This window comes from Rhipicephalus sanguineus, chromosome 9 (assembly GCF_013339695.2).
Source record: "Rhipicephalus sanguineus isolate Rsan-2018 chromosome 9, BIME_Rsan_1.4, whole genome shotgun sequence".
NCBI classification, from domain to species: domain Eukaryota; kingdom Metazoa; phylum Arthropoda; class Arachnida; order Ixodida; family Ixodidae; genus Rhipicephalus; species Rhipicephalus sanguineus.
In genome coordinates, this window is record NC_051184.2 from 26,600,275 (window position 1) to 26,627,581 (window position 27,307).

The window sequence follows — 27,307 nt, forward strand, 5'->3', positions numbered from 1 at the left end:
AGTTTTATTTGTATGCGATGGGGGACGCTACTTCCCTCCTGTCAGAGGGAGCGCGGGCGGCCATCACAATTACATTCCACCGACAAGCCGGTGGAACCGGCTTGTCGGTGGAATGTAATTCTTCGGCTTGTCGGTGGAATTCGGCTTGTCGGTGGAATGTGATTCAACCACGACAAGCCGCTCTGCGTTCGTTGTCATTTGCAGCGTCAAATAAAGCGCGTCCACCATCAGTATGCTTACAGCAGCAATGATGCGATGAAGGGCTGACCACCACAATTACTTTTTAAGCCGGAAGCCTGAGATGTCTCCCAAACGCGAATACTTACCGTCGGCGTCGGCGGCGTCAGAAGGAAGGATGCCAAAAAAAAAAAAATGGCGAAGCTTGCGCTAACTCGCGCAAGGCTTGAAACAGCAAAACGGGACGACTTTGAAGTCTAATCTGGTTGCTTTTAAGTTGCTGCTAGGCTTCAGCTATATACTCGCGGACAACTTTTCTTGGCAACGAAGCGAAGGCCACAGAGCCAGATTGCGCGAATGATATCGCTAATGAGTGTAGTCCCACAGTTGCGTCCGGGTGTTCTAGGCGAGAAATAGAACACATCTCCGTCATTTTCTACAGGAAGCTCTTTGAGACATATTGCAGCACGCGCCAGTGAGATACATATAGCTGTCGCACTTGATACGTTGTCACTCCGTGTTTTTGAAGACGCGAGAAAGTCGAGTCTTTTACGCGTCCATCAAACGATAAATGGCGTCTGCGTCTTTAAGTTAGCGTCCGTCCCACTCTGGCTCCTCCGTCTACTCGCCTCGGAAACTTCCGTCGAGCCTTACCCACAAATGCATACAAATTAAGTGGTATGAAACGTAGAAGGGTGGCCGATCGGGCCAGTCGGTGCTCGATGATCAGAATCGTAATGGCGCGGAAGAAACAAAAAGGACAAGAAGGGACGCAAACAAGCGCTTGCCTGCGTCCCTTCTTGTTCTTTGTGTTGCTTCCGCGGCATTACGATTCGGGTATGAAACGCTTACCCCATGCAGCCACCACTTTCCAGAGCAGTACGAAAACGCAGGTCACACCGGGCTACTTCGCGTAGGAGTACATGTGCAGAAGCTCGCCCCCGTAGCTTTCCCTTCGTTGCCAAGAAAAGTTGTCCGCGAGCATAGGGTAGTCACGACAGGGATGTCCAGACTCCAGAACCGAGCGTTCGCACCTCTCACAGATCTACGCGTCGTCGTTGGCGTAGGGCTTCCATCGCTTCGGGCTCTACTCGCAGCCGCCGTTGCCTTTCCCGTTCCCTAGTATGGCAGATTCGCGCTAGTCGTGCCAAGCCTGAAGGAAGAGCGCGGCTGGATGTGCAGAATGGTTGCAATGCCTACGATCCCGGAGGCTATGCAAAACCGCGTTAGGCGCAGAAAGCCCTCGGGGGAAGTGGGGGATTAGTACATCGACTGAGAAGCAAAAGACTGCTTTCGCCTTCGAGTCGTCTCACGCGAATGAATAATAGACCCTGTGAAGTTTTCGGTCTTCGCTGTCCTAAGACTCACCCAGCCCAAGCAAAGCTCGTACAAGGGCAAACAACGAACTGAGAGATTAAAAACAGAGAGAGAGAGAGAAAGAGCGAGAAAGACAAGGTCTCAAAATAAGTGCACGCGTTCTCTTCCTTGCCGCTCACCCACTAAGCGGAACACACCCTACCTCACTCATTCGGCGCTGACTCCAGGCCTCCAATTTCAAAAGAAAAACGGATTCCCAACAGCAGACATGTATCCGCAAGTCTATCGTAAAAGGCAAAACGCGCGCACTAAAAACAGCGAGCCGAGCAGATAAGACAGGCGCGCAATCATGGGTGTCGTATGAATTTTCAAGGGTAGACTTCCTAGTCGTCCCATGCGTGCGTGACACCGAACTACGCGGCCGCAGCCGGACTTTGGAGTCGAGAAATCTGAGCACCGACGGATATTTGAGGAAGAGTGACCTAAACTCTCGCTGGGTGCATCCTGTTTAGACGGCTCGAGATCGGAAGCTGAGACGTATTTCTCTTTCCATCCAACGCGTCCGTAAGCCTTCGGAAGCCTGCCAGCCTCCTTTCCATATCAGTGAATCTTTGCGCCCCAAGCACAGCTAAAGCCGCCTCACTCGCCCAAACCACAGCACAGCAGCGCCACTGCAGCGAAGGTTACAGAGTACTTAAGGCCTCCTAAGAGCAAGCGCAGGCTTAGAGCTCAGCTTGGAATGGGCTTGAGCTCGCAACTACCATCATGAGAGTGCTTTGGTTATTGCTGCTGGCCGCCGTCGCCTCGGGTGAGTCGATTTTGTTTGAAATGCGTGTTGCGCCTAAGAAAATTTATGAGGGAAACCGAACTTGGCCCTTATTTTCGGCATTTAATCTCCTCGCAACCTGCGACCACGTTCGTGGACGTGACTTCATAAGCAAATTGCACAGCAGCGAACTCCCCAGTGTCATTCAAAACTCAAGCCTTTGTCGCCTAGAATGTCCCTCACTCACAATCCAGGAGTGAGCAGCAGAAGACAACATTACTGGCTTGTGTGCAGACAAAACGGCGGTGGCAGGTCGCGCAGCTGGCGCACGACAGATTAGGTTTAACTGATTAAGGTTTTGCTAGTAATAATTTTTCTGCATACAGTGTGGTGTGAAAAAGTTATGCTATTGGTCTTTGGTAATAATTTTTTAAAAATACTTGAACCCCTGAAATCCAGAATCGGCCTTCAGTGGCGTTGTTCTGCCAAATTGCAACTTAAGTCTCCCTTTGTGGACACCCATTTCTACCTTTTTGAAAATAAATTTTTGTCGCAATCTTTTTTTTTTCCACTAGTGGAACCATGTGAAATATGAATTTCCAAACTACATCTCTTTTTTCTTGCCTACATCTTTGTTCGGCAGTAAAGAGGATAGCCCATGTCAAAACGTGGCTATCTAAATGGTTTACGAAATGTGCCTACGGGCGTAGAGGGCTGAGTACCGTCTGTATTCCATCAGTGAAAACTATAGGTTCATGGTTCTCCCGTAAAATTGACAGGCTTGCCACAGCCACCTTTAAGGAAGTCTGTCTGTAGAAAACTGATGTCAGAAGAGTTCCAGGCGCTGTGGTAATTGACAGATGCATTGCTTCTTTAACGAATACTCGTAATAACCGAACGCGTAGATGTTCATTCGCAGCTCATTAGTGCGGAGGCTGCGTACGTTATGCAGACTATGTCGATGTCATGCTATAGGTTAGGGTTAAGGAATCCAAGAGAAAAAAAAAATGTTGAATAATTAATATCCCATTATCGAGGTAAACAACCATAACTTCTTCGCGTTCGGGAATGCTACAGGATTCTGCACTCGAAATATATATAATACAGAGGCACCGTCGACCTGACAGTGCAGATAGAACTTCAGATAAGAGTGCAGGTTTTGAAAGATACGAAACGGCAGGCTTGAATTCCAACGAAATATCTTCATCGAGACGAGCAGGTAAATGTCCTTTAGGGTCGCATTTAATGATAATTGTTGGGATTTCACGTTCAAAAACCACGATATGATTATGAGAGATGCCGTAGTGGAGGGCTCCGGAAATTTCGCACGCCTGGGCTTCTTTAACGTGCACCTAAATCCAAGCACGCGGGCCACTGGCACTTCGCCTCAATCGAAGGCCGTGATTCGTTCCCGCGAACTTCGGGTCACCAGACAAGCCCCTTAACTACTCGACCACGGCAGCGGGTCTTCTTTTGCTTGGTCAAAGAAACTGAGCTAATGATATTGCTCGTGTTTCTTTAGGAGAGCTGCTGGATGTGAGACATATTTGCAACACTATTCACATCTCGCTTCAATGACAGCAGAATGTTACAATAGAGAGCTTAAGGCTGCAGCATAAACACAGCTAAGGCTCCATATTTTCGGAGAATACGTGTGCGTATACTTAACAATGGCTGCTTCTGGCCGGTTATGTTAAACGCCAACCAATGCTAGGACTGACAGCAAAACAGTCTACTTCTTTTACGATGCGCTTACACCTAGTAAACATAGGGCTTTCAGGAGAGAGAGAGAGAGAGAGAAATAAACTTCATTTTTGACCAGGCTCTTTTTACTTCAGCCCTACCAGGCACAGACACTCACTAGCTGTAACACCATTCACGACACGTGTCAACTGTTTTAAGTAGTCTTTTTTTTTTCTAGAATGATAGTGGCTTGGAACAAATTGCCCGACAAAACTGTGACACAGGATTCACTATCGCACTTTGAATCGCACATTCAGTAGGAAGCATTTTCTTGTCTGGCTGAGATGTTTTTCGTGCGTTTCTTTTTTTTCCCCTTTTTTACTCATGCTAACTCATTGTCTGTTTAATTTTAAGGATGTTGGAATAACGTCACTTGCCTGTTTTGTTTTTTTAAGCGCATGTGGGAACAAAGCCATTGATTGTTTTCCCTTGTTATATTTCTGTTTTTGAGCACTTATATGTGTACCACGCTGCCAAGATCTTGTAGAGGATCGCAGTACAAATAAATAAATAAATAAATAAATAAATAAATAAATAAATAAATAAATAAATAAATAAATAAATAAATAAATAAATAAATAAATAAATAAATAAATAAATAAATAAATAAATAAATAAATAAATAAATAAATAAATAAAAGGTGGGTGGCCTCCACAGTCCAGGTAGCCATGGTTCGCTGCCGCCGCCCGAGCCCTGTTCACCAATTTTTTTCTCTGGATCCGCACCTTCCTCTTCGCTTTCGCTTGGGGGTGGTGACGGTGGTACGTTCGGATTGTTCTTGCAGTCCAGCACCATGTGGCGCAGGGTGTTGCCGCGTGTCCGGTGAGCAAAACTTGCAGTCCCGCCCGTAGGTCCTTGGATATATTGCGTGCACCATTGTTCCGTACGGGGAGGTTTCGGCCTGGAGTCTTCTCTAGGTCACCGCTTGCTCCCTGCTCAGACTCTAGTGTGCCGGCGGGTACGGCTTCCTCTGCTTCCTGTAACGCGCCAAAATGTCTGAATACTTCTTCGGTATGCATTCATCCTCGTCGTGACAGCCGTCGGCACGTATTCTCTGCGTGTCGGAGATGGCTCGGCGTACATGATCTCGAGCCGTAGCGTGCGCCGCCAGGTTCCCCGCGAGAGACTCGTGTCCCGGTGTCCAGAGATGGTGGTTTCTTCCACCTTGGTGCTTTTGAAGACATGGCGTCCTGCTTTTCCGATCCTTCCGTTCATGTACCTTCTGCACGCTTCTTGCGAATCCCTTATCACGGTAACCCGCGTCTTGCATGCAGCGATGGCCAGAGCTATGCCCAGCCCTTCCGCTGTACTTGCGTCCTTGGCACGTACGGATGTTGCTCTCACTTCTTGGCCGTTTTCGTCGACAACGCTGATTGCAAAACGGTCATTTGTAATGTAAGCCGCTGCGTCCGTGTATCTCCCGTCTCCTTCATTGCTGTTGGTGCGTTCTAGAGTACAACTGCTCAGGCTTTCAAGGGGGTCATACTTTTCCTAGCCTTATCCACACTTCCCACCCTGCCATATAAAAAACCCTTCGCTTATTCCTCCTCCTACTTGACCACGGTATGCACTATTTTCGTAAGAATATCGAATGGTCATAAAAGAACTGGGTAGCCGTGCGAGGACTGGACAGACTGAGACAAACGAAGCGCTCTCATTCTGTTTGCCTCGTCCTTGCGCCGTCAAAGAGTTCTTCTGGTATGCACCAACCAGCCCAATTTAATAACTTAATCAAGAGTAAGCAGCGATAATTTCTTGCTTCCTCTCTCCTTAACAGCTTTCGAGGTGGGCAAGGAGTATGTGTACGAATACAAGGGAACGATGCACGTTCTCAACCCTGAGCAGCGACACCAACTGACTGGCCTGGGATTCCGAAGCAAGGTCATCATGCAGCCCAAGCCAGATCACACGCACTTCAAGGTAACCACACGAAAGAACAGCATAAGAAGTACTACCGGTACTACTGCGGTTATTGCCACAAGGTTGCCCGATACGGTGCGATCAACGGAAACGAATGTTCCAATGCGGCTGTGCCGAGAAAGATGCAGCTCACTACTACTCAACAGAGATTTGTCCTACGCTGCTGTTTTCGATGCTTCCTTTCAGAGACTTTCAGCTTTCGCAGTTAGCTACGATGTGACACATCGTTTTGCGTGTAGCGCTACGTACACTTTTCTGCCTACCTCCGCCTCTTCAAAGCACTACGCCTACTGCGATTAATACGCAAATACGACTGACAGACTGTCGTGTGGCTGCATGGTGTACAGAGGACATGTACATCACACTACATGAGCATCATGAATGTACATCTTTCTTTTATTGTTCCTTGCTATCTAACTCCAATTGTGACTTTTATATGACAACTGTCTTAAACAATTTTTTTCTTTGTACTTAAGAGAACTTCAGTTTGCCTTACAGCTGATGACTGGGCATCGTTAGCAACGTTAGCGCAAGGATAGTCAGTAGAAAAAAAAATCTCGACGGGCATTAATAGATTCATATTCTATGGTAGTGTTGTTGCTCTTTGTTTCTAGAAATCAGACGCCTCTGTAACTTATTGTTCCAGATTGTAAACTTCGAAACTGAGACCTTCAACTCGGACGAGATGGACCTGCATCATCACGAGTTCCACTACACGCCAAACAATCTCCAGCACGACGCTCTCGAACATCCCTTCGCCGGAAAGTTCAACGAAGGAAAGGTACAGTGACGCTTAGCGAAGCATTATCACTGAAGCGGCGACGTTTCTAGCGCCACCTATGATCGCCGTATGCACATATTTGTCTTCAAAAATGAAAAAAAGAAGAAGAATGAACCACGGTTTCCGCATAGGCGGTCACGCTAGGCACGCAACACAAATGCATCACCAGTAGTACTTCCAAGACGCGCAAATTCGCGCGACAATATCTTTACACGTCATGGGGGCTTTCCTAAAGCTATTAGGAAGACATGTTCCAAACAGCACCATTACCGCGCTTGTCATTCACGCGGTTCAGGCAAACTGGTGTACAAGGAGATAGCATGGGAAATTGCTTCAGTTTGTCTTGCTTCCGCGGCTCGCCCGCCCTGCCGAGATCCCGCTCGCTACGGCACCATACTATTGCACCACTAGAAACGTATAGTTCCCCAAATGAAATGATAAAGTCCCACGATCCCTTCTGCATTCGCCTAAGACAACTAGAAGTGGATAGCATTGATCCTGTCCTTAAAAGCTTTCTGCTCCCAACGTGGTTTTGCCCTGCCTCCGGGATCGGTCCACCTTTGAAAAAGCGCCGGCCGTCATGTGATGACGTCACAAATTCTCGAGACCTGTGACGTCAGTATGACGTCATATGGTGACGTCGTAAGATAATATTTTGCGTCGCCCGTGTTCACACCGACAGTCGCTTTTCGCGTTTCACGAGGCCTCTAAGGGCACTGACTCGGGGCTTTATCAGCGGCTACGAAACGTGAAACGGTACACTAACTTGATTAGCTCTTTTTTTTTTCTTTACTTCCATTGGTACTGACTGACCGATGCCGTGCATCGGTTTCTGCAGATCGAGGAGATTGAGCTGAGCAAGCACGCACCTTTGTGGGTGAGAAACCTCAAGAAGGGCGTGCTCTCGCTCTTCCAATTGGACCTCGTCAAGGGACGTCACGAGCACCACCGCGAAAAGGAGTACCACGTCAAAGAGGTAAGCAGGCCGAAGAGGCAATACCAAGAACATGTGCAGGCTTTGTCCACAACAAGGTCCCACCCGAGGGACAATCTAGTATATAAAGATCTGAGCTCTTCATCGCGTTCGGGCTTTCCGTATAACGCAAGGATGGGATGGGTCCCGAAACATCGCCGTATTAATGTGTTTGGGTTCCACACCAACACAATGATGGGAGGGAGATTTCTGCATAACGAGAGGATTTCTACTTCGGTTCCCAAATTTAGTGCGTAGTAACATGTCATAAGCAGAGTCGTCTACCACACTCACAATATTTCCACATTCGCAGATTCATCCTACAAGGAAGTTTGTCGAGAAATAAACTTTAAAAAGGAGGCTTCGAATTGCGAAACGGAACTCCTTTATAGTTTATTGAAAGGGGGGGGGATGATAGGGGGGAAGTGAAATTTTGTAAGCTCTGTAGCATCAATTTTTCATAAGGTACTGTAAAACGTCTTTCTGTCAAAGCGAAGTACACGAAATAAGAGGAATCGGCCAACGGCAGGTTTTTTTTTTATCAGACACAGCCATAGGAACCTACATTTAATGAAGCCAAAGAAAGCATTGGTGGTGCTACTTGTAGCCTTTCATTGAAGCGTAGTAATTAGGAGATAAAGAAGCATAAGTTCATACGAAGGTTAACTTCGAATATGATACGTCACGTGATTGCAACAGGAAGTACGTCACGGACCAATGGGTTTCAACAAGGAGGTAAATAATGGCTACGTCTATATGAAATGAAGTGGGACAAAATGTAAAGGTGGACAAACAAACAATGCAAAAGACAAAAATATGGATGGACTATTACACAAGAGAAGGAAATTTAATTCAACGGTTTGAAGACCAAAAACATATTTGGGTGAGAGATACCAGTAATAGCAAGTGGAGGGATATGAAGAAACGCGAAACACACACCGTATCTTGACAAATATCGCACGAAACGTTGAACTATTTGCCTCTTTCGACAATCACTTTGGGTAAATTGCTATCCCGTTTGATCTCTTTTCTGTTTTGGGTCGTGTTTAAGTTTTCAAGCAAGAGGCATCCCCCTCAGTCCCGAATTGTGACGCACTGTCTGTAAATGCTTCAAATTTACACAGCATTAGCCCAAAGTACTCGACATTCTATTGCAACAACTAAAAAGTGGTAATACGTTGATTTAAGCATTTTCCAGTAACTAATCCTAATTAGGGAGTAATTCAAGGTCTATTTATCTTGAGATCAGTCACTCCCTGCTTTTTTACCCAAAACAATAGGAGATCGAGCCCGAAAGGCTGCAAATATTGTTGTTGGTTATATTCACTTTAAGCTATCAAAAATTACCCTTTTGATGTGGCTCTCGGATAGCGGAACATTGAACGTGAAAGTGCCTTCAGCAAAGTGATCATATGCGGCAATACACAACAAGATAAAGTTATTTGGAGACACATCATTAACGCAAAATGTTCAATTCAATCAACGCCCGATGTATTTTGCTCTTTCTTAGCCGCTAGACGACACCACTAGCAAAAACAATTTGTGTACGCACATGTGTACACGGTGCCTGAGTGGGATATTATTGCACGCAGGATGGCCTTTACGGCGTGTGTGACACGCTGTACGTGGTGCACGAAGAAGAACACGATTACATAGAGGTGACCAAGATTAAGAACCTGGAGAAGTGCGACCGGCCCAGCTATGCCATCGTGGGCCGGGAAGCGGCCAAGAAGTGCGTCAAGTGCGAAGCGGAGGAAACGGTGAGTGGACCGCGTCGGCTACCCGCAGACACGGAAATCATGTTCAAATGGATTGCAGAGTAAGAGCTCGAACGAAGTGGTTCAATGCGATGCACTCGAGAAGAAGCTATAGTGTCTATTTTTTTTTCTCTTCTCGAAAGCCTGTTGTTAGGCGTAGTAAAGGTGTCAAAAATACACATGCAAATTTTCTTCGCGTATGAAGTCTAACAGTGAACGGTGGCGTTCAATCGGTTTTAGAGGAAGAGCTCGAAGAAAGTGTTTGAATGCGATGCTTTCGAGAAGAAGCTGTAGCTCGTGAGCTCCCAACTAACCACACGGCAATAAACACATCGCTCTTCTATGCAACCAATATACCGATTTTTATAAGGACCGTAGAGTTTCACAAAAGCTAAAATCTATACTACAGCAAGCATATCTTTAGTTGAGTGGCTGATCCTGAAGAAACATAACAAAAATGTCAAATTTTAAGAAACACAATAATCGTGTTTACGACAATTTTGCAACAAAACACCAAATAAATGTTTTTTGGTGTTATGGTACGTGAAGGTAATTAGATGAACAGCTTAAAATTAAAGTTCTTTCACGGTTTTTTATACTCTCCATTCTGATTGTTACTTCAGCCAATACTAAAGAAAATTAGCCAATTTGCTCGGAATTTCATCCCCTCTTTGCAATACTAAAGGGCTTTCCAACGTTGTGTTTACAGCATTGTAAAGTGCTGAGCAGAATAATCCGTATTAGTTTGGGCAAGAAAAAGATACCGCCCCTGAAAGGTTAAATTTGCAATTATGCTCAGCATTCATGTGTTTTCACCACTCTTCAGCACCCGTCTTCTTCAACATCCGAGGTGTATTACGAGCTGAAGGGAACAGCACAACACTACGTCATCACGCACGCCTGGGCCGAGTCCGGATACCTGTTCAAGCCTCACGGCGAGGGCAAGAAGATCCACGTGAAACTGAAGTAAGCATTGCTGGAGAGAAGGAAAAGCACAGCAAGGAATAGCCGACATTCCTCGCTACATATCGCTCCCGCTTTTGAAAGAGCTGAGGAACGTACGCTGGTTTAAAGAGCATACTTTAATTCCGAGTACACGCTACGTACTCAAGGCTCCCAGCATGTCGTCATCCAGAGTGAATTTTTCGGTAACGTAAGTCTTGAACCACCGTAACGCTTGCCACAGTCGCAGTGGTCTGTGCTCATTCCTTTCGTACCGTCATATAGCCCATTTGGTGCAAATAATAATGAAGCAAATATTATCTGTGCAAACATTATCTGTGCACGTATCAAGCCATAGTCGCTGCTGCTCGATAAATCCACCTTAAAAAGCGCAAGACTCCACCACGTTTACTTCGTCATTGACGCGTGCCGTGCTCGTAGTTATAGATTAAGCATTTCTTCTAGCCAGTGAACCAGCTACAAGCTTACGTATTATAACATGCTGCACTGTCGCAACGTTCTGACTGTCCACGAATATCTGCAGTCGCACCCTGGACCTCCTGGAAGAGCACGACGCCACCACGGACACCTCGATCGGCGATGACCACGAGAAGGAGCACTCTCTGGCTCAGGAGTTCAGCACCACGGGTGACCTGACGAACCCCGAGGAGCTCAAGCACCCCAACGCTCCGTACAAGCACTTCGACGTGCACGGTAACAAGGAAAAAGTAAGGCGGAGTTCAGTTACGCGGAATGCAGCAGTGTCAGGCCCGGACACTACTGCTTCTCGGGGGGGCGAGGTGGAGTCACCTGCTGAAAACCTTGACTACTTGAGAAAAACACCTATTTTTTACTTGTTTGCGGCAAAAAACACTACCCCCCATCAAAATTTCGAGCGGGGACCCAAGCCCCTCCCCCTTCCCCCCCCCCCCCCCCCTGCTACGGAACCTGAGTGATGTTTAAGATCACATCCATGCTTCCAGCGAATTTATTCTCGCGCAAGAAGTCTCGAATTTTTTCAATCGATTACGAACAAAGCTAACGTACGAGGCCGCATAGATTTGCGTGAGATGTTGGGGTTAGTTAGTAGATAGCTAACACTGGCGCAGCTACGGGGTTTGTGGGGCGGGGGTGGGGGTGGGGTGGGGTAGGTTCGAACCCTGTCAATTTTTTTTTATTTTGCTCGTCTATATATATGCGCACACACGAACATACATAAAGTATGGCAGAACCCCCCCCCCCCTCCGGAAAAAAAATTTCGGGCTACGCTGCCCATAGCTAAACATATTCGGCGACAACTTATCTTGAAAGTGGAGCGAGGGCTACGGAGGCGGGGCTGCCGCACATTGGTGTACCTCCGCAAGTAGTACGGCTGCTTGCGGCTGATTTCGGTTTTGCTCGCTCGCATCGTTCACGCGCTTAGAAAATTATATGTGAATGGGAGAAAGATTTCGATTGTTCACCGTACATTTTAGTGTCATATTACGAGTATACTTTTCCTGGAGGACTAAACAGCGCGCTTGCGGCCGGACACTGACCGACTACGTCATGGACGCCATGTTTACTTTGGAAAACGGGTGTGCTGAAAAAGTGGTGCTGTCTAAGAAATGGAAAGAAAAGCAAGGCATTCCTGCAATGTGAACAATAACAGTATTTTACCTACGACTTCCCGTAACTGTTTGAGTCTTATGATAAATAAAGCAGCATTTATTTCAGCAAGGCAAATTATAAAATTACCGGTAAACTTAAGTACTAGTATTTGGCGCGGTAGCAGGCATGCGCTTCGGTTTTGTAGCTTCCACAGTGCTTTACGGAAATGTGTCGCCGAGTATAGTCAATATTTCGCGTTCTTTCTGCGCTATCTTTATTTTTCTTGAGCTTATACCTTGTGCTTAAGAAGTGTATTTTCGGACAAAGAGTGCTCGATCACACAGTGACTTGATCCGACTTCAAAAAGAAAAAGGTATATGACAAAGCCAGTGGATTACAATTTAACAAAGACAATGCTACTGTTATAACAGCGAAAAGCCAACATTAGCTGAGACTAGCCATTATTTAGTGAACACTAGCCAACGGTTACGAAAAGACAGCCGGTGCCTGCAGTGTGCTAATAATAATAATAATAATAATAATAATAATAATAATAATAATAATAATAATAATAATAATAATAATAATAATAATAATAATAATAATAATAATAACAACAACAATGACAATGATAATAATAATAGTTGTTGGCGTTTAGCGTCCCAAATCCCCGTTATGATTAAAAGGGACGCCGTAGCGGAGGGCTCTGGAAATTTCGACCACCTGGGCTTCCTTAACGTGCACCTAAATCTAAGTACACGGGCATTTGGCCTTTCTCAAAACGCGACAGCCGCAACCGGGATTCGATCAGGCGACCTGAATCAGCAGTCGAGCACCATAACCACTAGAAAAGCGGGTGCTAGTAAATAAACTAAATTCAGTAGACACTTCCTTTGACGTATCGACAACCCTTTCAAAGAAACAGGAGGCGGTTACTTCAGGAATGCATTAGCTGCTTTCAAGGATTAATGAACTTAAATGAAATACTAGACTAATGGTAGTTCATCAAACGTCAACCCCTTCCTACCCCCCCCCCCCTCACATACTTACAGTTCGCGGAAGGCCTTCACCAGCTGGCGGAATTGGACTACACTGACGAGGACATCAAGGAGATCGACAACAAGCCGGGTGGAAGCCAGCTCTTCCTGATCCTGTTCACCTCGTTCGCGAGCTTGGACTACGATGAGATCAGCTGGGTATACCAGAACCACGTGGTCTCTGCACCTGAGGAAAAGAAGGACAACATCCTGTGAGTGGTGAACCTGCCACATCGTGGTCTCCTTCCAAATTAGGGCACGCGTATCCTTTAGAGCGTAAGCTCCAGGAAGCGCACAACCCCACGTGAACCGCAATGGGTGATCATGTGCTGTACGTCGAATACACGCTGGGCGCGCGTTCACGGTGTCGTAATAGCGCTGTCACAAGCGTTTGATGATCGAAAAGCGGCGATAGCTCGTTTCACTCTTTCCCTACGCCACCCCCCCCCCTCGTCGGCTGGTCTCCTCTCCCAAAGCCGCTTTGCCCTCCTCGCCAAGTGCCCCTCCCAATCTCACGTGACATGCCATCATCGCTGACGCGCTCTTCGAAACAGTGGGATCTTCGGGTTGCCGCAACTCCGTGAACTCCGTGGTTCTCGTCTAACCGCTGTTGTTGCCGTGCCAGCCCATGCTCCTACGAATCGTGCCGGTATAGACCCTGTGTTGCGCACACGCCTTCAAAGGATCGCCAACATGGTCGACCAGTACGGTGACACGTCGCGTCTTTTCGTTTTTCCTAGTCGCCGCTTTCGCAGCCAAGCACCGCAGACTGATGCGTGAAAGCCATCGCAAAGAACTGCCGGATTCAGTTCGCACGGCTTATCGGGCCGCTAGGCGTGACTGTACCAGGGGGGTGAAACTTCGCGGTTTTTCTGTCCCTTGACCGCAGCGATTCTAATGTTTGGGGGCTGTACTATACCTACGAGCATAAATGAACGTTCTTGTTCCATTTTATATTTATTACCAGTTTACCTATTAACTCCGGTGTTTTTAATACGCAAGTGAACGGAAAGGTTGCAGTTCGGAATTGCGAAAATACGAGCGCCACCAGGAGTGGAAAACGGGAACTGCACCGTGTTATCTCTCACGGCGAAAAAGGGGCGTTTCTTCTCACGCGCCCGTGTGTGCTGCGGCTTACGGTGTCCCAAAGGCCGCTTTTACCACTGTAAAGTTTGTTTCAGCGAAAGTGGCAAAACCCTTGCAAGCTTCAGCGAAACACACGCATGAATGTATTCGCGCCGTTATCACAAATCGTGCTGTGCTGAGCGGTGTCAAAATTCTTCACGCCGTACCGGCATAAAATTCTTTCGGATCCGCGGCGGACGAAAGGTACGATCTGCATGCTGCTCGTTTTGTTTTTCTACGCTTGCACGGCATATCAGGATACGGTTGCAGCAGTAGCTGTGTAATTTAATTGAGCATACACGTGCGTGATTTATTATATTCTGATTGTCTGCTTTTGTTTTTGTGTTGTGTTTTTTACTGTATGAATGGTACGCTTAGGCAATAAAAGATTCAAACAAGCTATGCTCTTTATTTCTGTCTAATTTATGTGTACACGTAAACAAAAACACAGTCTTACTTAGAATAAGTGGTGCGAAAATAGGTGGATGGGCAAACCTTCATCAATCAGAACGCAACGATTGTCGTTTTGATCATGTGGCGGGTTGCGCAACAGGAAGACGGTCACGCGCTCGCCATCTGAATACCTTCCACTCGCCAAGTTTGGCTTGCTGGTGCATCCCAATTGAATTTGGCGCTAAATCGCTCGCCCCCACCACTGGGATTCTCAGTCCTCATCAAGATGGCGTCCCCCAGTGCGTGTCTGCAATGCGCCGCCATGTTTTAGCACCGCCCCCAAACACCAGGTGTTCGTCTGGCGCTGCGAGCGAATATCCCGTTCCATGGAAGGTATAGGAAGTTTCACTCTCCTGACTGTACTGGGACGCTAGCGATTTGGCACTTGCGTTACGGGCCGCAGTTGCCGATTCGCCAGCGCGCACACGCGGGCAACACGACGAAGCACAGCAAGGAGCGCGCGCAGCTGCTTGCAGACTAACCGGAAGTCGTAGGTTCTTGTTCGGCCAATCGCAGCATCGCCTGCAGAACGCATCACAGATTCGACGTCTCCACGTCACACACGTCACTAGGGAGGCCGGAAAGGCCCGGAGAGGAGAAAGGATTGTTTCTTAGAATTTGTGGGGGGCCCGCGGCTCGTAGCGCTGCCACGTGTGGCATCGTTGATCGTGACGGCATTCTGCACATGACGCGCGTGTTTACTTGAAATATTTGAAAAAATATCGGAGGTGATTTAGGGGCCCTTTAACATACCAAGTTTCAGAAAATTTCGCTAAACCAATGCGGCCGAAATGCACGAAAAAAACTTCGAAATTCTTGACGTCCCAACATTAATGACAACGGACAGTCAAGCCAAGGGAAGTATAAGGGACGTTATTTGTAGTAAACGTAATATAAATGTGCAGATATTAAAGCGGACGAAAAGACAACTAGCCGCGGGCAAGGATCGAACCTGCAACCTTCGAATAACGCGCCCGATGCTCTACTAATTGAGCTACGGCGGCGGTCGTCCTCCCGTATACTTTATCGGGTATATCTGTTCATTTAAACCTGGGAGTGTTAGTCAGCGCCGCTCGTAGCCATGACGGCGAGTGTGACGGCGAGTGTGGCTCTTGCCTGCTGGCGCCACGTAGCACGTGACCTCGTTAGGAGCTGGCAGCTTACCAATAATCCCTCGCACACTACCTGAAGGCACGAAGTCTGCCAGAACGAGACCCTCGCTATAATTGAAGGAAAGAGGAATTTAAGGGCTCGTTTTCTTTGTTGCTCACAACGACGTTCACGCGCTAAAGGCTCAGCGCGAAAATGAAAATTGAATCTTTGACCTCCATTTTCTCTTGGCCTAATAACCTCTGATGGCGAAAGCAAGACAATAGAGTTCTGAAAGAATAACCTATCTGTCTAAACTGGTTTAATGTTTAACATGGCGCACACATGATTCGAGTAGTCACGACGGCACGAGCACATCACTTGTGTCCTTCCGTCGTATCTCTCCAGCCACGCGTTCTTGGACCTCCTCGCTGCTGCCGGCATGAACCCTCACATAACCTTCGGCTTGAACCTGATCAAGAACAACGAAATCAGCAAACTGGACGCCCACCGCTTCTACGGAAAACTCCACCTGAACCTGAAGGAAGTCAGCACTGCCCTGATCCTCGAAATTGCCGTGAGTGACACGTCTCCAACAAAGCGTTATCGCGCTGTGTACAGCACTGTGTGCAATTGAACGGCATTTCACCCATAGGCGATAGCTTGGCCATTATCTTCTCGGTAATTCAGGAGCAAGGTAATTAGGAGTTTTACAAGATCTAGTTTATGAACTCTGTGCTCATGCGTGGGTTATTGCTGAATTATACAAGCATGATATGCCTGTCTGAAATAGCTTTCCTTTTTTACATTGATGTCTATATATGTTGTGGTCATCCCGCCAAAACCTACCGAGACACGTCTTCAATTTCTAGTCTCATTGCCTCTCTTTATAGCAGAGCTATTAAGCTTTTCGTTATGCGGGTTCGCGTCACCAGACAACTATCATCATCAGGAACGGGTATCAGCCACATAAAGCGGGCAATCCAAGTCGAATTCCCAATGTGGCTAGTGAAGCCAAGCGCAGGAACATACCAATTACTACTGACCATGTCGAGCCTAATCCCCACGATGTCTAATTAGTGGTGATTAAGACTAACCTTCATTAAGAATAGTTAGGTTGTCTGTGATCGAACCAAACCCACTCGAGCACAAGAGTTTCCTGTAGCCTAATTAAGCATAATTAAGCTAATTATGTCAGCCGATGTAACTATAGCCAAATCTAATTCAGCATAGTTGAGCATGGTATCGTCTATTTAAGCCGAGTACAAGTAAGTCTAATTAAGCCATACCTAATGAGGCCCAATTAACAGAAGTAATCTAAGTCGAATACCCAATCAGGCTAATGAAGCCAAGCTCAGAAAGACACTAATTACTATTGACCGAGCCGAGCTCGTTTAGCCCAGTTATGAATAATTGGTGTTAATTAAGAATAATTCTAATTAAGACTAATTATGTTGTGCACGATCGGACCAAGCCCACTCGAGATATTGTTTGACATCTTGACCGCACACAAAATACAAATACACTGGGAGGCACGACGACACGGGCGGTGACTCCCACTGTCTGTCTTTTGTGTGCAGTCAAGATGTCAAACAGTAAGCACCATCTAGGCCAGATTCCAGTTCTGAAGCCACACGAGATAGCCGAGTTTCATGTGGCCCAATTGTGCTAATCGAAGTTATTTAGCTAATTAAGCCTAACTGAGATCGGGCCAAGCTGGGACTAGCTAGGAGACCACCAGTTCCGCTGTGACTCAGCCTTGCGCCTCTAATATCAGGCTGGCCACATTGTTTATGGCTACGTAATGCAAACAACCAGTTATACTTAAAATTATGTTAATGGTAATTAAACCCAGACAAGCAAGAGTAATATGCTTTCTGTTCACTGTGTATTCCCTCATAGACAAAGAGCTGCGATCCGGAGTCGCCAGCGCGGAAAGTAGGGCGGGTTGGTAAAGGGTCACATCCAATGCAGCACCTGTCACGTCTATCTCGTTTCTCGGTCCTGTTTTTTAGCGCTCTTCAAAGAAGTTCCAGAGTGAAACTTCATTGCCCGTTATTATAGCTACAATTCATTTTCACATGCAAGTAAATCATGCGTGCAGTTCCGAGCTGTACCGAAATTTACCACCACTCTCAATTACCTGTTCCGATTTATACGCTGACTTTTGTCATCGCTTAAAGGCCAACTCCGGCGATTTTTTGGCCATGTCAAAGTAACGGTGCTTTTATGTTCCTGAGACGCTCCTGTTACGGGCCCGATAGCAGAAATACTCGGCAAATTGGAGAATAATTTTAAATAAGCAAAAAAGCGCAACACCGAAACCGAAACCCAACCGAGTGTACTGTCTACGTATGACGTAGACGTTGTTACGAACGGACCGGAAGTCGGGCAAGGCATGCCGGTCACGCCGGCGCGGAGTATGAAAACTGTGACAGCCGGGACGACCAGCGAAGCGCCGGCCAAACCAACGCTGTCTGTCGCCTTGTGCACAGCAGACGCTCGCTGTAGCGGCCGAAGCGCCGAAGTTAGCGGTGCCCTCAGCTGCGTCACTTCCGCCGCCTTCCCAACACTGACGTCACAGACGCAATGTTGCCAATAATTGTGAGAAGCCAGGAGGGCGTTTGCAGACAATCTTTAAAATTCATTTGCAAACAATCTGTGCATGTCTCAAGCCAGTAATTCGGCATAAATGACGGACACAGGCAAAGGAACGTACCCAGCGAATTTCATTGAGATCCATCGACCTCGAAAAATCGCCGGAGTTGGCCTTTAATACCGTCCTGCGGTAAATGTGCAAAGTGATTAAGGACAATATTCATCAGGGGATTAAGCCTGTAAGGCCTTTGACGATAGCTCAAAACGAGTACGCCTTTTTACTGTCGTGAGACTTTCGAGGCAGACCTGGGTTGAATAGTAGCAGTAGTTTCGTTTCCTCGGAACGAACTCGATGCGTATCTGCAAATGTTTCCGTCCACACAGCTCTGCTTTTACTATTGCTCCGAGTGTATGCTTATTCTTATGGCTGCACTAAGTCGACACTGTAAGCGATTAAAGAGCACAGGGAAACAGAGAACGAAGACATTGAGCACAACGTCCTTGTCCTGTGCTCACCAGCTATGAAAAGCAACAATCCCGCCATGTAGTTTAGCTCAGGGCTGCTTGCGCGTTTATGTTTCTCGGAGTAACTCGGATGGAGCGAACGCTGGCAGGAACACTTCCAGCTCAAAAATTAAACCTGACACATAGTTGAGATCTACGCTTAAAAAAACTCAAAGGTTCCCTAATGTAGTCCCCGAGGATAACTCGAAGGCGAAGGCAATCTTTTTCTTCTCAGTCGCTCTACTAATCCCCCCCCCTCCAGGGGCATAGGCAGAAATTTTTTTCGGGGGGGGGGGGGGGCACCTCCTTGATCTGTAGTGGGGACGAGCAGGAGGAGGAGGAGGAGAGGTTGAGGAAAGAAAAAGGCGCAACTTCTGCAACCCTAATTGGAAGCACGGCGAGCAGGCAGATGTGGTCGAGTGTCATTTTCTGCTCTGTAGTGCTATGGCAAAAAAAAATTCCGTGGGGGGGGGGGGGGGGGGAGGGGCACGGGCCCGGTGTGCCCTAACGTGGCTACGCCCCTGCCCCCCCCCCCCCTCAGAAAGCTTCCTGCACATGACGTGATTTTGCACTGTCTACAGGATCGACCCACTTTTGACCAAGCGATGATGTCATTTGATGACGTCATCATGAGACGTCACGTGATGTGACGTCATGGTTATGTCACATAGTGACGACATCGCGTGGTGACGATTTTTTGTATCACTCGTGTTGACGTCGACGCCGTCGACGCCGTCGCCGCCGACGGTCATTTTCGCGTTTGATGAGGCGACTAAGGCATTCGCCTGAATATGAGGTGAGGTTTCTACGCTTTGCCCTCGATATCACGACTAGGAATGAGTGAAAATGAATTAATGTCAGAGGCTCGCAGAGTAACCGTCGCCACTGCCAACCTCATCGCGCAGGACTCGTGCAAATCGGAGGCCGTCAACAGCCACCCGGGAACTTGGAGCGCCTGCAAGTTGGCCGCGAGCACGATCGCGAGCGGCAGGGGATGCAAGCATGCCCACGACGACCACGAGGAGGACCATGGCACCTGCAGACCCGAGATCGTCTCGCACATCTTTAACGTGAGCGTCTACTACGCAGGTTCAATATGCGCGCTTTATTCCATCGTTAGTGATCAATGTATGCATCACCTTGTTGTCGTCTCAACTGCGCGTCTAAAATTTCAAGCGTATATATAGTTGCGGCTGGGCATTGTCGTTTACCTATAACGCGTCTTTCTCGTTAGACCTGTGGACTTTCATCGTAAACGATAGCTACAGTTTTTACAGCACTCGACGCTATAGAAATCTGACCGAACGGACGTTGCGTATAAACTTCTTAACTACTACGGTAACCTAGCAGTCTGGCTGCATACTGGTAGAACGAAGATGACCGAAGGTTTTTTAATATGTATTCGCTACTCCGTTACTGTGTGACGTAAACTAAAAATTGGTGACGCAGCGTTTAAGCAGAGCTTCATCAATTTATATAATGGCCCGTGCTGCAATGGCATGAATAAAATCGCAGTGGTATGCACGATCTAAGAAAAAAGTGTTTTTTTTTTTTAATCCTTGGCGAGAAGCCTGAATTCCAAATGTGCTGTATATCGTTCTACGCGAGAAAGAAAGCGTTCTCTGTTTCAATGGTTGAAAGCTAAAACTGGGCCGAAACTAGAACTTTGTCGACAACCCTATTCTTGACAGCTATATTCTTTCGTTGTCTGTCCATGTTTTCTTAAAAATATTTGCGCTGCCGTTCTCAATATCATGTACACCAACTAACCCGCCAGATACCACATAAGCAAATTTATGTTATGTATACTTTGGAGCCGCATCCTGGGCTACAGACCTGCGGTAAATAGGAAAGTTTTACGGGTAACCTTAACGCGGTGTCTCGCTTATGCTTCGTGGCAGTCGTTTAAGCGGTAGAACGCCATTATTCGCGCCCCCGGACATCTGGCGCGAGCTTTATGACATGGTTTCTTCCAGGATAGTAGGACCATTTTCCCAAAAAATTGTCTCGTTCGTGCCACGCAGTACTCCGTGACACCGGCCGACACACACCACGAGCCCCAGTTCGAGAGCACCGTCTACCTGCGCATGGCGGGCAACCTGGGCACTCGTAAAGCCATGCACTACCTGGAGCGCTTCATCTGCAATTGTCAGGAGGAGCCCAAAAGGATGGCCGCCCTGTGGGCCCTGAAGCAGGCATCCAAGAACCACCCCGAACTGGTGAGCGCTTACAGAACTACCTCAGTTCCGCAGACTTGAAGCAGCGCACACAGAGGAACAGGGACAGTTCAAATCAGTTCTGCGATATCCCGCAAGGTGGCGGAGGGGTTAGGAAAGAGAAACTGACAACCACCCGTTTTGTATAGCATGAAGCCGCAAAGAAGTCTATACGGATTTCTCAGAAAGAAAGCCACTTAGTTACCGAAAAATTCGTCCTGGTCCGGACCCGAATTCGGCCCAGGTGCTGGACGATTTTTTCGGCAACGAAGAGGCTTTCTTTCTGAGAAATCCGTATAGATTTCCTTGCGGCTTCATGCTATATAAAACGGGTGGTTGTCAGTTTCCCTTTCTTCACCCTTCCGCCACCTTGCGGCATTCCTCAGAGCTGATTGCACTAATATGTGTCTATGTCCTTCGAGTTGTAGATAAATTCGCCCTCGCGCTGCCGATTGCTAGCTTACTGGTTAGCTGAACTGGTAGAGCGACCGCCCCAGAAAGGCGTTGGTCCCGGGTTCGATTCCCTTGCGTTAGTGGGCCTTAGGCGCACAAACGCAAGTGTGAATACAGAGTAGTAATACTTCCGTTTAAATCATTGCATAAGGTAAATAACAGGTCTCTCAAGCCAACAGCATGCCCATGCGAAATGTTTGCCTAAATAGCCATAGAATGAGGTATATCCCCATGCAATGCTCGCTATTTAACCCCATATGGGTAATTCTTTCTGCAGTTAAGTCACATCAGGTATCTCAAAATGGCTTGATGTCGTCTACAGAGGAGGTATGGGCCACTATATTTTTGGGTATTGAAGGTTCCTTTCGTACAAAACCAATAACTGATGCTTTCAGAAGCGGCGACGTTGCAGGTATCGTATACTTGCAATCATGTCGCAAACAAATGTAAACAAATAACAAGTTTCATAAAGTACTACGGCCTCACCAAATGAGACCTTTCCTGGTGTGCTGAGGCTTTCAAACGCTTCAGAGCTCAAGGCTCCGAACGATTTAGATGTTTTATTGCGAGTTATATGCCAGGATGCCCTGTTAAAGGGACCGACAACCAACTTTTGTGGTACCCGTTTTCTTGAGTGCAACGGGAAGCTTACCGGTCAGAGCTTCTAATCACGAAGTGGTAACGCGGAGAACGCCGTAAAACATTTGTAATCAGAGTTTTTCGATCTGCAGTGATTATGCAGTCTTAATATCACATGCTGCAAACAGTGAGAGGTGAGCGCGATAGCGATTATACGCCAGACAAGTTATGCCCTAAGTATGAAAAGGCAATGTTACGTTTGCAAAGCCTGCGGTGCCGCGACTACTGCTTTCTAGCCTATTAAATTATTTTACAATAGTTATAGCGTTTTTCTGGGCCGTACACAGGTCGCTTTATCACATTTTAGTCAAGCCAAGCTAAGCTAAGCCTTCGAAAACGAAACAAGTGGTAGGATACACCAGCAGTGTTGTTCATGAAGTGGTAGCAATCCTCCACAGAACAGTAAGTCGATGGCATTTTGCGAGCAGCAGCGCAAACTCGCGTGCTACTCTTCAAAAGTTCGATACGACGAGAGCAGACGAGAGTCGAGTACGCGGGAAACGCCGCCGGACGCCGCGCGCATGCGCCGAAGCCTCTGTTTCACTGGAAGCCACGAAAGCAGCGCCGCATCTCATGCTTTACTTCTTTTACCTTAGAAACAAACGGGATTTGACAATAACATACATATTCAAAATTTCAGCTCTCGTTCTGGTGCGTGTAAAAGCATTGGACTACGTACAACAAAGTGCTTAAGACTGCATACGTCTAGTTCATGGCGCTCGCGCTAGGCTGCGCGACATGCCGGTTTTTGTTACTTTTAAACGCGATTTAAAAATATAAATCCTACTCAGATCGCGAAAAGTGTTCTGGAATCTGTCACTATAATTCACGGCCTTTTCATTTCCACAAGGATCTAATCACCCGTTCTGGCCAGTTGTCGGTCCCTTTAAGCCCACCGAAGTATTTCGCGTATTGTTTTTCAGCGTGGTCAATAGCCTTCAATATACTTCTCGTTCGATAAAACCTGCCCTGAAATAGAAGCAATGGTTAATAAACTAGCGCCGGATTTATTGGGATTGATGACAACATATATCCAGCGTGTATGTAGAGTGCCCATCAACTGCGCAAAAACACCAGAGACAAGAGGAGGGGACACGCGCTAGTCTGCGCCCGTCTCGTGTCCCCTTCCTCGTCCCTGGTGTCCTTGAGCAGTCGATCGTCATAATAGAATACCATTTACCCCAGCGCTCCATTGTTCTAGGTGTGTGTAGCACAGATTAAACCATGCTGACGTTTCCTGATTCTTGGCTAAACGCGAGAGACGCCTGCTACTACGTTTTATAACTTTCTGCCAAAAAGCTTTTCTGCAAACCCCTTTCTCCTGTTTCTTCTACGCAGGCTCGCGCCATCGCATTGCCCGTGTTCTACAACACAAGCGAACCGAGCGAGATCCGTATCGCCTCTTTCCTCATCGTCTTGTTCAGCCACCCAGAGATGTACCTGCTGCGCCACATTGCTCTCGAAATGCTCACGGAGCCCAGCGACCAGGTGGTGTCGTTCGTGTCGAGCGCGTTCCGCACCTTGGCCAAGTCAAAGTACCCCTGCCATCGTGAACTGTGAGTCCGACGGCTAATATAAAACATAAAACTTGCCTTTAGAAGAACTTAAATTTGAGTAAATGAGTTGACGGGGATTCACTGCATAATGAACTAAGGCAGGCACTCAAGCACTGTGCACAAGAACGAGTCAACAGGATAAACGTGTGGCAAACATGCTGTCCTTCAACGCAACAGTTTGCGTGCCCTGCTTTCCCGTAAATGTAGGTCAGTGAACTAGTACGAATTACATGAATACCACTACTGTAGCGCTGCGGCTGACACTGTCAAGTCATGAATGACAGACCACACACATATCGTCTTCAGCCTGACTACGCCCACTGCAGGGCAAAGGCCTCTCCCATGTTCCGCCAATCAACCAGGTCCTGTGCTTGCTGCTGCCACGTTCTACCTGCAAACTTCTTGATCTCCTGTGCCCACCTTACTTTCTGTCTCCTCCTCGTGCGTTTGCCTTCTCTTGGAATGCAGTCAGTTACCCTTAATGACCAGCGATTATCTTGGTGAGGGTGCCAGAATCTCGGAAACAGGCTAACATCATCTTAACCCATAAGAAAAAGGGAACGTCAAGGACTTGAAAAAATTTACAGGTCGATCAGCTTACTATCCGTTGCTTACAAGCTATTTAAAAAGATAATAGCTGATAAAATTAGGACAGCCTTAGAATTCAATCAACCAAAGGACCGAACAGGAGTTCGTACAGGCTTCTCAACAATAGACCATATTCACACTATCAGTCAGGTGATAGAGAAACGCGCGGAATACAACCATGCAAGCACTATAATATAGCCTTCATAGATTACGAGAAGGCATTTGGTTCGGTCGAGATATCAGCGTTCATGCGCATACATATACGAAAAGGCAAAACTATCTTCGTCGAACTAACATGTGCAGTCGACACTTGAAGAAACACAGAAAAGAAAACGGTAAAAGAAGTCAAGACACGCGCAGCGAGCGATCGACAAGCCCGAGTGTGACGGTTATATACCGTCCAGAATCAGACAAAGTTGCGATTCGTGAGAAAACGTAAATCCAAGGTTAGTCCCGTTGACGCTAATGTCGAGAGAAGTAGTCGAGAGCCGCTGAGGCATATAGGCCGTGAGATCTTATAGTTATTTGATATGCCATTCGATATTCCAATCAAAGTATCGGTAATGTATTTGTATTCTGAAACTCTGACATTGGAACAACCTCATGTACCGCACAGTAGTGATGCTGCAGTCGTAGTTTTACTGAATCACGTGAAGCAAACGTAATGAATCACGTTTGCTTTACTCTAATGATAAAAATATTTTCTCAGCGAGCCGAGGAAGCCGCCCGAGCCCAAGGGCTCGCGGCCGATGCCTAGGCCGGGGTTGAGGCCTACCCCAAGTCAAGTTCGCTGGACTTTATAAATAAAGTTATTTCTCTCTCTCTCTCTCTCCTCATTCTTTATATTATAGCGTTAGATGTATGAGCAAGGTTACAGTCAAATTTCAATGGATGACTGCAAAGCAAACACTGTTCTTGTGTTCGAAAACCATTCACCATGAAGACACTTTCAAATCTCGAGCGTCTAAAGGGACACTAAAGAGCAAAACGATTTTTCTCATCTGAGTAAAGTACTCTGTCACGATTCCAAAAACACCACGCTTGCTGCGAGAAGACGCTTAGTAAGCGAGAGAACGCGCAAAAATAAAATATGGGTGGCGACGCCACCTTGAAGTTTCCGCACTATACGCCATGACGTCACATGTTTTCACGGCGCCTACTAGGGACTAGAGGTGTGCACGGGCTCCGGGTAGCCCGAAAGCCCGAGCCCGACCCGGCCCGCGGGCCAGGCTCGGGCGGGCCGACGTATTTTCACCTCGGGCCCGGGCCGGGCTACTTGGACTTTTATCGGGCCGGGTTCGGGCCCGGCGCAAAGCCGGACTCAAGCCCGAAATATAGAGAATGAACGGGAATTGTTTTCCAGCACGCATGCAGCGCCTTTTCCGCGACCGCCCTTTACCGCTTTTCCTTTCCATTCGCTACTTTAAACAAAAGGGGAGCAGGTAAAGCACTGCCTCTGTTGCACTCCGACAAACAGAGAAGTAACACCACCTGAGCTAGTGACGGCGCCACGCGACTGTTCGCGTTAGATATGAGTGAAAATGCACGCGACAGCGACCCGACGTAGATCGCCTTCGTGCAAGCTGACGCTTGCATGGGCACATCCCATACACGTGACGGCTTCGGCGAGAGAACTCCATTGTTGCTGGCATGAGGCCGTCTACTTGTAATTTGTAATCTGTGCAACAGAGACTGTTCGTCGTGTGTCGCTTGATCATATTTGATATGCTCAATAAAATGCCAATTACCGGAAAACGATGTTTTGTTTTCGCAGCGAACCTTCAAAAAGCCGGGCCGGGCCGGGCCGGGCCCGAAATTGTGTTTTCGTACGTCGGGCCGGGCCGGGCGGGCTCGCAGCCCTTTGCCGTCGGGCTCGGGCGGGCCTTGGACAAAGTCAGCGGGCCCGGGCCGGGCTCGGGCTCGGAAATACGGCCCGTGCACAGCTCTACTAGGGACTACGTAATTCCTAATCGGTAAAAATCAAGTATATTGTCCTCTGAGATGGTCATAGACTTAACATACCAAGTTTGGGGTAATTTTGTTGAGCCACAGGCGCCAAAATACGATAAGCACACTTTCAAATCCGTGACGTCACGCGGGGAGATTACGGCGCGAAATTTAAAAATGAAACATTTGAACTTGAGTTTCTCCTCAATAATAAACCTATGATGGCGAAATTACCGACATCAGAGTTCTCAGAGCACAATTTACCGATCTAAACCGATTCATCGTTTCTCTTTAGTGTCCCTTCACATATGAAATCACACACGTTCCAAAGAGTTTTTGCCAATACTTTGTTTTGCTTCTTTTTTGCTCAGTGCCCAGCACATGCGGTACGTGCTGCCAGAATGGGACCACGACACAAGGTTCAGAAGACCCATAGACAGGGCTTCATCTCACCTAATCGTCTCCTCCACATACAGCCGTAAGCCTTCTTGCGCCTGTCTGTCGCTATTAACATACTGTTGAATTACTTTTGCTACGCTTCTAAAACACTGACCTCCTCATATACGCAGTCCAATTTTGTAGTCGTTCCTTTCATTATCCTTAAGAATTAATCCAGAAAACGCAAGATATACTACTCCAGTGCAGCATAAAGCTCCAAGCATGTGGCAGAATACGTTAAATGCTTCTTCATTTTTGCCATCTCGTGGTTTAAAATAATCAAAGAACCACCGCTGCCCACTGCTGTAGGATACCAGGCGCGTCGTGGTGCAAGCGTTTCCAGCTCACGTTTCCTCCAGTGCGATTCCGCGACCGCGTCTCAGCGCAAACAATCAATAACAGCCATCGCGGTTGATTGTTTCACAAAGTAGGTCCTGCGGTATTGGGCAACAAATACGTACGTTAGAGTCCTTGCCGGCAGTATATTCGCGCTCATGCTCCAACGTTGTGACAGCAAGGTTTTCATGGCTCTTGCGTTCTTACTCGAAAGACAGCTCAACGTCCAACCTTAACAAACCGGGACATTCCTTTGAGATTCAGCTCAAGTGTCAATGACTTTCATTGCAACAATTGAAAGGTTCTTGAAAACAGTTGCTACGAAAATTCAGCCACAAATATCATGAAATTTTCTGCCATT

General features: G+C 47.2%; 1 protein-coding gene and 1 long non-coding RNA gene across 2 annotated transcripts in view; one reads left to right on the forward strand and one right to left on the reverse strand.

Moving 5' to 3' along the window:
- The window catches only part of LOC125759807 (uncharacterized), a 57,340-nt gene that overhangs the window by 17,676 nt on the left and 12,357 nt on the right, over positions 1-27,307 (reverse strand). The gene's annotated exons all lie outside the window — the stretch shown is intronic.
- LOC119404819 (vitellogenin-4-like) overlaps positions 2,069-27,307 on the forward strand; it is a 42,012-nt gene continuing 16,773 nt past the window's right edge. Inside the window, 13 exon segments of the mRNA XM_037671490.2 lie at positions 2,069-2,302; positions 5,782-5,924; positions 6,571-6,705; positions 7,544-7,681; positions 9,271-9,438; positions 10,262-10,401; positions 10,922-11,105; positions 13,020-13,216; positions 16,080-16,248; positions 19,679-19,843; positions 20,798-20,992; positions 23,420-23,637; positions 26,544-26,650. Of these exon segments, the coding sequence (XP_037527418.1) occupies positions 2,260-2,302; positions 5,782-5,924; positions 6,571-6,705; positions 7,544-7,681; positions 9,271-9,438; positions 10,262-10,401; positions 10,922-11,105; positions 13,020-13,216; positions 16,080-16,248; positions 19,679-19,843; positions 20,798-20,992; positions 23,420-23,637; positions 26,544-26,650 (2,002 nt within the window). The 5' untranslated portion in view covers positions 2,069-2,259.